The sequence below is a fragment of the Gavialis gangeticus genome, unplaced genomic scaffold (assembly GCF_001723915.1).
Source record: "Gavialis gangeticus isolate Ggan-Ray unplaced genomic scaffold, GavGan_comp1, whole genome shotgun sequence".
Taxonomy (NCBI): Eukaryota; Metazoa; Chordata; order Crocodylia; family Gavialidae; genus Gavialis; species Gavialis gangeticus.
Genome location: NW_017729032.1, coordinates 187,459,860 through 187,470,559, shown reverse-complemented (window position 1 = coordinate 187,470,559; position 10,700 = coordinate 187,459,860). Strand labels below are relative to the sequence as shown.

Genomic DNA, 10,700 nt, shown 5'->3' with positions numbered 1-10,700 from the left:
ATACTGCAGGCGTCCTGCCCTTCCACCCCAGACCATGTGTACAGACACCCTGAGAGACTAACTTTGCATTGCAGAAGATACTGATGGTATCTTCATAGCTTCCTTGTTAAATCTAGCTAATGTACCAACTAAGCAACATGCTTAACCACCTATTTAACTGCATTAAACCAGGGACATTTAGAAATGTGCTTAAAGTGTTAAGTGTTGTTGAATCGGGGACTAAATCTGAATAAGCTAAGTGTATCCAATGAGTTAATTCCCTCAATAATTTGACAATGGAGCCTTTTAAAACTTTTTATTTGACAACAATGAAAAGGAACAGGAAGGAGAGTATACCAAGTTATACACAAGGTTAGCAGACTACAAACAGTTCCAACACAAATTACAAGAAATCAAAATTAAAACCCATCTCCATGGAATCTTCTGAAAAGTTCATTTTCCCTCTTCTCCACAGATGTAAAATAGTCAAACTGATTTAAACCTGTATTTTGCCAACATTATAAACAATGCAACTTGTCAGGGATTGGCAATATGTTCCTCTAAAATGCTGAATGTGATGTAGCCCATCTCAGCAGTGACCCAAACTTAACTATCATATGAATTCAGGTTAGTGACTTATGCTGAACCAGCCAGGGGCTCAGCTTCTATTGGAAGGAATCCAAATGACAGAACCCAACACAACTGGCACAAATGTTGCACTCCGTTAGCAGTTTCAGAAGAAAAGGCAAGTACAGAATGGGCCAGGAGTTCTCATATCCCAGGACAGTCCTAACTGAATAGGGTTAAGGATTGCCATTGCCCATGCTAGGACATGATCTGCACACAGAGGAATAAGATCTCCAGAATCATCAATCTGGCACCCATCAGAATTCAATTCAAAGAAATTCTTAAATAAATTAAAAGGCATATAATATTAGCTGACAAAGTAGCTCATAAAACATATATATATATATATTCTCTTAGAATATCACCTAAAAATGTTTTGAAACTCAGAAGAAAGAAGCATGATTATGCCAATCTGTGAAACACTTTAAGGCATCTTTAATATTGCAACTAAAATGTTATTTATGTTCCTTTTTTCCTGGTTACTTTATAACAGAAAAAAAAATTACAGAAAAACGTGGAGATTTTAATGACCATTGATTGCTGAAGTCCCCACACAGAAAATACATTGATGGTAATAAGATTATTTCAATGAAGTTACTTGTGTAAGTGTTTTCAGGATTGAGCCCTGAAGTTGCTACTTCCTTCAAAATTGTGTTGTTTAATTATCTTTTGATCAACTCCCCTTCATACTCAATAATAAATTATCCTCAACCAGCTTCAAAGATTGCTAAAACGCATTGGAATACATCAATTCGCAAGTGCACATCCAGAAAAAGTAGATGAGCTGTTAGAAAAACCACAGCATCTGTGCTACAACCAAGAAAACATGCATAATAACTAAACGTTAACAACTGCCAACTTGGCATAGATAGCAATAGATTAATACACTCAACATTGACACTTAAGGGGGTTTTTAATACAAAAAATGTATTTTGGTCAACCAAGCCCACTTTGCACTTCATAGCACCTTAGACGCAAGGATCTAAAAGTGCTTCATTAAAAACATTAAGGTTGAAATCAACAGGAGTTTTGCCATCAGCTTCAAAGGAGGCAGGATTTTGCCCTACATTCTTAGTATATTTTGAGGTAGGTAGGTAGGAGAATATACTGGGATCTCATCCCACCCAGATAAATGCTCTCACCTTTATTAGTGGAAGGTGGCAGCTGTTTTGCAGTGAACAAAAACTCTGTGCAACATGTGAGGACAAAAAGAAATATATCCAATTAGAGCTGAAGTTATGTACACTGAAAGTTATAAATGAAAATTAAAAAAAATATTAAAGACCAACAATAACATCCATGCTTTTTTAAAAGATGCTAAGAACGTTGTTTAAAATATTACCCAAGAAACAGCATAAACTACAGCAGCGTAAAGACTCCCTTACACATTAGGATGGAGCATTGAGCCTAACAAGAGACAAACAGCGTCTTCTACTGAGTTAAAAGAGAACAGTTAACCTGAGCATCTAGGGATTCATTGAAGATTTCCTAGCAAGTATTAACCGCAACACACTCCCCTACCTTCCAAATCTACCAAAAAAACCCAATTAGTATAGGATAGTATGGCTTGCCCACCCCCCACCTTTTTAAAGGAAATTTAAATAAGTATGATAAATTATATAAATTAGTAACAAGTAGTCACATTAAACTAAGGACTAGAATATGCACATTTCAACATGTGTACATCCTGTCACTTTCCCCCATGTAGAATATACGAGTAGAAGCTGGCATGTGTAGTTTAGTAGTTACGCTGGGTAATACAAAAATGTAACAGTTATCTGTCCTCATTACTCATGGAATAACACCAGGAAACTTCCGTTTCTGTCCATTCTCCCCTCCTCCTCCACCCCCCTCCTTATTCCTTTGCTTCAGGCCAGCATCCTGCAAAGGGAGGAGGCATGGATTAGGAAGGCTAAACTTGTAACAAAACTGAATTCTGCATAAGTACAGAAGGAAGCACGAAATCAACCACTCACTAAGTCTGGGGTCTGCCTGAATGCAAACAAAATGACCTGGGAAGGACCGAGGAATAAAAAAAGCAATCTGTGCAGTCTCCCTTCCTTGAACTTTCAGACTAACTTCAGGGTTTATGAATTAATTTCCAAATGACGACATTTCTAGGGACTTAAGTTTTTAAGTACCAGGAACAGGACTAAATGGAATAGTCTAATTAGCTATTAAACTACAGATATATTTTCTCAGTTTAAGTAGTGTGATAGTCCAGTCACTATAGCAATACTCCTTCCTTCGTATTTTACTTCTTATTCAATAGCTTCTCCATTTACATGTTCTTAATTAAATTTACTGAACAAAAGTGAATCTCTATTCAATATCTGTATTTACGGACATTTATATTCTCCTCTTTTATAAACAACAAGCAAGCAGAACAAGCCACCAGTCAATACCAGTTACTGTGCAAGAACATGACACTTTCATATTAAAAGTCAGAAAAGCCAGACCATATTCATGGAGTCCGTACACTTGTCCTGCTCTCAAGCTGTCATTTATTCAAGAATACGTATTTTTCAAGAAAATGTGATTATCCATAAAAAGTGAAATTCAAGATTCACTTTCTTCAAGATCAGGTCAACTTTTCCTTTCTGGTTTGCAGGCACTGTTCATAAAGCAACTTGGAAAAAACTTAAGAAAAGGAGACTGAAAGAAGCTGGGGGACAGATATACCATCTGAAAATAGTGACTACATTTCAGGTCAACTCTGTCCCTTTAAATGAAGGATTTAGCCATTAACACACTTTCAATTATGGTTTTTCTGCAAAGGCAAATGGATCACTCAACTGTATCACAAAAAAGCATTCTCTCTGTCCCCAACAGTGTCTGCAACCATGGTAGACTACTGTTCAAAAAGTCACATAGACACCCTTTATATGATTTCATAGGTGGTACCTCCATGAAGAAAGAAGTACTCCTACTGACTTCAATAATCATGTTCAAATATTTGCAGAACTAGGACAGAAAATGGGGTTCTTTAAACTTATTGCTTATCAAGCACTTTGAAATCCTTGAATGAAGCATGCTATCTAAGTGCAAAGTCCTATCAGTACTATCAGACTCCATTTAAAAAAAATTAGAAATTTCTCACAGTTTTCCATTTTATCTCACACCAATTCTTACAAAAATAAATATTCAGGAGAACAAAACAGACATCTCCCCCACAGTTTTAGCAAACAAGATTTTTGTTGTTGTTAAAATCTGCAATATTTTTCAAAAATATCAAAACACCAAGAGAAACTGAGGGCATAACTTAGGGCCCTGTTAGATACATTACAATTCATTCTAGCTTCATTCTTTTGGTAGTATTTGGCAGAGACTTGGAAAAGGACAGCTTCTTGCCATTCATCAGTCCTTCTCAACCAATTTTAGTTGATGCTGTTTATTTAGAATTTTCCTCCTTGGAAGACGTCATCAGCATTTTAAATCAGGCATCACCGATCTTTTTTCTACTATGCTTCCGGTTTCAAAACGTTTAAGCCCAGTAATGCTTTCCCAAAGCTGGTGTACAACTGTATATATGCTATGCATTCAAATTACCAGACTACGATCTTACATTTAACATACAAATAGCTCTGTAAATTATTTACAGTTTTATGACTAATCAGATTCCAGGTAACCAATGTTCTTAAGGCAGATTCATTTATATGACTGGCTTTTGGTCTCTTTCTCTTTTCCTACAAACAAAACAAAAATATTTGACTGGCCAAGAATATCACATACGAAATTTAGTCTCTCCCTTCTATTAATGGGAATCGCTTGTAGGTATGAAGAGAAACACTAACTCCGTATGACCCTTCCTTAAAATGAGGGGGGGAAGATTTACAAATGCATAATTAATATGGTTTACCATCTGGCATTCTTGTGCAAGTCAATAAAAGCAATAAGGTGCATACTAAAAACTGAAGGTTGCAGTGCCATTTAAGAACATACTTTTTGTATATATGTGAGAAATGGATTTGAGAACTTGGGCAAAGCATCAGTTTAAAGCTGCACAGCCCTTTTAGAACTACACTTAAATTTGCTGTAAGATCTGAATAGTCCAAAGGTACTTTTTATAACAAGTGATACTGCTTAATATAAAAATGCAGCAAAAAGTTTATTTTCTATGCACATGTTCAGTTATACTAGAATCTTTCCATTGCACTGTATTGCTGTGTAAGATGCCACTGACTATTAAAAGGGATTTTACACATCTCACCAATTCTTATCTGTGAATAAAAAATGGCCTTTAAAAAATAATACCTTTTACTATACCATTGTATACCTAAGTGCAATGACAGTGCAATCCCTTCTGTCAACATATGGCCAACCAATCCAAGCATATTTTGATAAAGTAGTTACAACAACTCATACAGCAGACATGCTTAGTGACTTTCCTTCACAAGTCCCATACATCACTTTGTTCTTGCTGTTTTCAGTGCCCTGATTGGTCAGTATATGGAAGTAGTTAACTATTGTGGTTTGGAGTGTTTGTGAACAAAGCAGAGACTCTATACTGAATGCAGAGATCGTCTTTGGGAGAGATGAAAGGTGGGTATTTATCGATTAGCTTTGTATTTAGAAGCATCCCTAGGTTCACTGCTAGGATTGCTCCAGTCATCAGCTTCAGGTGTGGTCTTATAGTGTCGCCATGCCGACTTATTAAAAACTGGAAGTCTTTCAAATGATTCACTTGAAAGAGCCTGAAAAAGAAAAGCAATGGTAGGAGACCATTGTTAAATAATGACAAACAAGGGGTCATGATAAATAACAATTTTAAGAATATTCATTCCTGTATTCAACTAAAGTATCAATTATATAATTTACATGTTCTCATATATTGCTTTAACAGCTGTTTTGATTATACTGATGGCATGTAGAGGAACCTTGTTCAAAACAGATTATAATGCATTAAAAATCCAAAGAAAATATAATTCGCTTAGACACACTGCCTCAGTTCCAAAAAACTACACAAAGAGAACAAAGAGATGAAGTAGTTTAATTAAAATGTTTCAGGGAAGCTTTTCTTTCCCCGCCCCCACCCCTCGTCTCCCCCTCTGAAATGCACACAGCCTCATGGCAGACCCAGACCCCAAGCTCTAAGAACCTGAATTTTGGTCTACAATGAGAAGTCTTGACTGGATCCACACAACACTGAGGGGAAAGCAGCTGGAAGAGTTTACATGACTTACGTTGGTGCCTGTCATTTAGGGAGTACAAATATTATTTGTAAAACAAATCCAGGTTTATTTAGATCCTGGGCTGGTTTTGATACCTAGGTAGCAGTTCTTCCATTTGTGCCTCGCAAAATTAATATCATCTTTTGCCACTGAACCCTTTATTAGGAGATGGCTCTAGCCCTACTTACAAGTAATCAGGTGCCTCACTCAGCTAAAGTTATGTGGAGAGAAGAGCATTCAGGCTAGAGCCCAATAAGCATCTTGTTTTTATGAAGACCAGTAAACATTTAACTGAACTGCAGAACTTCAAGGAGCAAGTTAACTGCAGCAGCAGGCCCTGGAGCAGAGGAGAGAACATTGTGTTAACTCCCCAAGAAACAGCTGGGGCATTAAGGATTTAGGTGCAGAAAGGCTCCTGTGGGAAGCCATGCATCATGGGAAGGATCCAGATGGCTGTAAAAGGTAAGCCCTGTCTTCTTCTTTGGCGATTCCTCACAGTCTAGGATGACTGTCTTTCATGATCGTCTTATCTGTGTGTCCAAAGATGGCTGATGAGGCCTATCTGGGATCAACAGACTCTACTGCAGCTCAGACATGCATTTCCATGTGGGGTGGCACTGGATTCTTGATTTGGTCTGTGACTCCATTTCTGTCGTTCCCACTTTTCCACCCCCTGTTATTGTTGTTGTTGCTGTGAGGTTTCAAAGCACTGAGATCCCTGCAGCAGACTCTTCTTCCATTTGGGGCGATCCTAGGCAATAGTCTTCCATGAGTTGACATTGATGTTGCATTTTTAAAGTTGACCTTGAGACATCCCTGAAGCACTTTCTCTGTCCTCCTCTTGAGCATATGCCTTGGCTGAGCTGGGAGAATAAAAGTTGCTTTGGGAGTCTGGAGTCGGACATTTGGATGACATGGCCAACCCAACAAAGTTGATGTTGGATGATCATTACTTCAATACTCATGGTGTTTGCTTGCAGAAGGACACTGACATTGGTGCATCCTGTCTTCCCGCTGGATTCAGAGGATCTTCTGAAGGCAGCATTGATGGTACTTCTCCAACAACTTTAGATATTCCTGTGAACTGTCCATGTCTCAGCTCCATACAGCAAGATGGAAATCACAACTGCTTGATAAACCATGAACTTGGTTTCAGACCTGATGTCGCAATCTTCGAACACCTGTTTCTTCAGGGGTCCAAAGGCTGCACTTACACCTTTGAGGATTTCTTTGTGGATGTCAGCCTTCTGCAAGAGATGGCTTCCAAGGTAGGGGAAACAGTCAACGTTTTCCAGAGTCCCAACATGAATCCGGATTACCGGAGCTGGGGACTGCTTACACTAAGAGCTTGTTGGTGGAGGACCTTAAGTCTTCTGAATGTTAAATGTCAGTCCCGTTTTCTTGTATGCCTCAGTAAAGACATTGGTGATTGCCTGAAGGTCTGCTTCTGAGTGAGCCCATGCTACAGCATCAGTGTACTGGAGCTCAGTGATTGAAGCTGGGGTGGTCCTGATTCTGGCTCTGTTGGCTGAGGTTAAACAGCTTACCATCGATCTGGTAATTTAGCTCCACTCTGACTGGAAGTTTGTTGCTGGTCAGATGTAGCATTGCAGCAAGGAACATTGAGATGAGTGTTGGAGCGATGATGCAGCCTTGCTTAACTTCTATTTTAACATCAAAGGGATCTGTGACAGATCCATCACTGAGAACCACCACTCACATACTGTCACGGAGCAGGCAGAGAATGGTGACAAATTTTGGCGGGCATTTGTACGTCAGAAAGATCCTCTATATCTTGGCTGACAGAATTGAAAGTTTCTGTGAGGTCAAAGATGGCCATGTAGAGAGGCTTACATTGTTCCCGGCATTTCTCCTGCAGCTGGTGAGCTGTGAAAACCACGTCAGCTGTGCCTCTTGATGCCCTAAACCCACATTGAGATTCCGGGAGCAGCTCTTCAGCAAGTGGAAGGAGATAGTTCAGGAGGGTTCTCACAATTATCTTTCCTGTGCTAGATAGCAAGGCGATCCCCTGTAGTTTTCATAGTCAAATTTGTCCCCTTTCTTGAAGATTGTCACAATCATGGTGCCCCTGAGGGCATCTGGGATTTCCTCATCACTCTAGATCCTTAAGATGAGGGCATGAAGCTGTAATGTGAGCTCCTCTCGGTGGGGATTCCATCTGCTCCAGATGCTTTCTTGTTCTTCATATGCTTGATGGCTTTCCTCACCTTGTCAAGGGTTGGAGGGATTCCAAGATCATCTCTGACGGGGTGTTGTGGGATGGAGTTGAGAACACTTTCAGCAACAACAAAGTCTTGATTGAGAAGGACTTCAAAATGTTCCTTCCAACAGGCATTGATGGTTCCCCTTTCCTTGATCAGGTCTCCTCCATCCTTAGGTCTCAAGAGAGTTGGTCCCTGAGGGCTTGGACCACAGATGGCTTTGGTGGCACTGAAGAAACCATGCACAACAACAAAATGTTGAATATCCTTAGCCTTGTCATCCCACCATTTGCTCTTCATTTCACGAGTCCTCCTTTTGACCTCTCCTTTGGCTGGATGGAGATTCAATTTCTTTTGCTTGGACTTGTAGCCCAATAAGCCCTGTACCCCATGCTGGAATTGAGGACTACCATGGTTTAGCATTTTGCCTACATTTTCTGTTTACTGAATAACTTGCATCTTGAAACAAGGTTGAAACAAATGCTGACACTATCCTGCTTCTGGCCAGGTCAGCAAGTTAGTTTACTGGCATATGCATCTCCTCTTTGAATCAGATCTTACCACAACACTCCAATGCCTTTCCCAGCTTTTACTGTACAACCTTGGGGCAAGCCAGAAGATACTGCAAATGGAGCTATTCAGTGATAATGTCTTAGACCAGTTCTCTGTGCACAGGCTTCCAATTAGGTTTTGGTGGAATTTCAAGTCAGTTTAGGTCCATAAACAAACCCATCCCAAACAGTGTGGGATCTGGTTGTCTGAGATGTGTGTCTCCCCTTGTAACGTACTACTGCACTTGGGTTCAGAGACATTTGAGCTGGACTTCCTCAAAATGAACAAGGCAGCACTATGGTAGTATTCCCTGTGAAGAGTCCTCATTTTTGGAACTCATCTCTCCTTCCTTTTTCTACACAACATTTTGGTCTTCTGGAAATGTGTCAAAGTCCAGCCTTTTTTTCTCTCTTCTGTTAAGGCTATGGAGAAATGGGTGGAATGAGGAAGATATGTCCTTTGTTAATGATTATGTTGCAATTTCTGGTTTACAGCAGGAGTGTCAAAGATCCAAGTAACTGAGCAGTTTCACCTGGCCTGTCATGCCACTAGAGAGACCATGAATTTAGGCACAGAGCTCCCCATTGTAGAAGCCCGTCAATAGGGAGAAAGGAGAGGGGAGGGCAAACAACAGCTGCATTAACTACTGTGCTGCTGCCGGGTCCATATCTAGCTTGGGGGCCCAGGCAAGTTTGACACCTCTAGTTTATAGGATAAGTTTCCACAACACTGAATGAGAACCACTTTAGACATCTAGATAAATAAAATCAACAGGCAGCCAAGGGAAGTACAAAATTTGAGATTTGAACAAAATATGAGATTTGAAGTCATTCATTTTAATGCAGCAATACAGAAAAAGCAGCCAAGAGCTTTCCAAAATAAAAACCCAGATATTTTATTCAATATTTTTCAGACAACAACTGTCTAGCCTTCATTGACTAGGAGCAGAAAATGTCCTCAAAGGGAGGGCCCCAGCTGTGAATGAAATAAAAAATTGGAAATGGAGGTGAAGAAAGATAGGAAAAAAGAACCTGGTGCACTTCAATCTAAAGTATGCAGAATAACTACAACCAGTCAAATCCAGCTCTCTGAACTTATTTGCAGTAATGAGCATCAGAAACCAGAAGGATGCAAAAGCAAGAACACACACAGTAAAACCCTAATCACTTCAATATAGAATAAAAATGTTGAACAGGGTTTTAAAAATAATGAAAACAAGCTAATGCAATATCAATGCCTATGGTTAAAAATGGCTGCATTTAAAAGTCTTAGGATTCTCATGTAAGATTTCATAGACATTAGGGCTGGAAGAGACCTCGGAAGATCATCGAGTCCAGCCCCCGCCCGAAGGGCAGGAAGTCAGCTGGGGTCATAGGGTCCCAGCAAGATAAACGTCCAAATGTCTCTTGAAGGTGTTCAAAGTAGGTGCTTGAACAACCTCCAACAGTAGACTATTCCAGACCCTGGGGGCACAGACAGTAAAGAAGTTCTTCCTTATGTCCAGCCTGAAATGGTCATGGAGGAGTTTGTGACTGTTCAATCTTGCCATCCCTTGGCGTACTCTGGTAATTTAAAATAAAGTATACTAATACAAGTGAGAAACAAAACCTTGTACGTCTGGAAACAAACTTTCTTGAAAAAGGACAGTTAAATGAATTCCTTTTTTTCAGCAGAGAACTTTACTGCTATCATATAAAGATATCGCTCAGAGCTTTACTATGTCATAATGGATTCAAAATATTACCTTCAAATAAATTACAGCATCAGTACCCACGCCTTCCATTGAGTAGAGTTTGAGGTCACCTTGAAAGTACCTAGCATAAAGACGAGAGATTGGCAAACCATAGCCAAATCCAGCCTAAGAAACATAAAATAGAGGAAAACTGATGTGGTAAGGAAGTTTAAAATCAACACGCTATTACATACAAGTTGTTACTGAACAAAGTTATTAAATTTCTCTCACTTTTCCCTTCAAACCTAGCTTTGTTCTTCAGCCTACATAATTCGTTGCAGGAAAAATCTGAATGCCATCTTCCCTTTTAGCTATAATAGGATTTACTAACTTAAATACAAAGAGGTTAAAAAAAAGTCAACAGCAGCAGCATATCTTGGAAACATATAAAAATAGGAAGAAAATCTTGCTACAGTG

The 10,700-nt window shown here is 39.4% G+C and overlaps 1 protein-coding gene across 1 annotated transcript in view; it reads right to left on the bottom strand.

The window, feature by feature from the left end:
• Positions 1-282: 282 nt before the first annotated feature.
• The window catches only part of PDK3 (pyruvate dehydrogenase kinase 3), a 52,491-nt gene continuing 42,073 nt past the window's right edge, over positions 283-10,700 (bottom strand). The window contains exons 9-10 of the mRNA XM_019524667.1: positions 10,296-10,409; positions 283-5,300 (exon numbers count right to left, since the gene is read on the bottom strand). Coding sequence (XP_019380212.1) covers positions 5,157-5,300; positions 10,296-10,409 — 258 coding nt within the window. The 3' untranslated portion in view covers positions 283-5,156. The remainder of the gene's footprint in view (positions 5,301-10,295; positions 10,410-10,700) is intronic.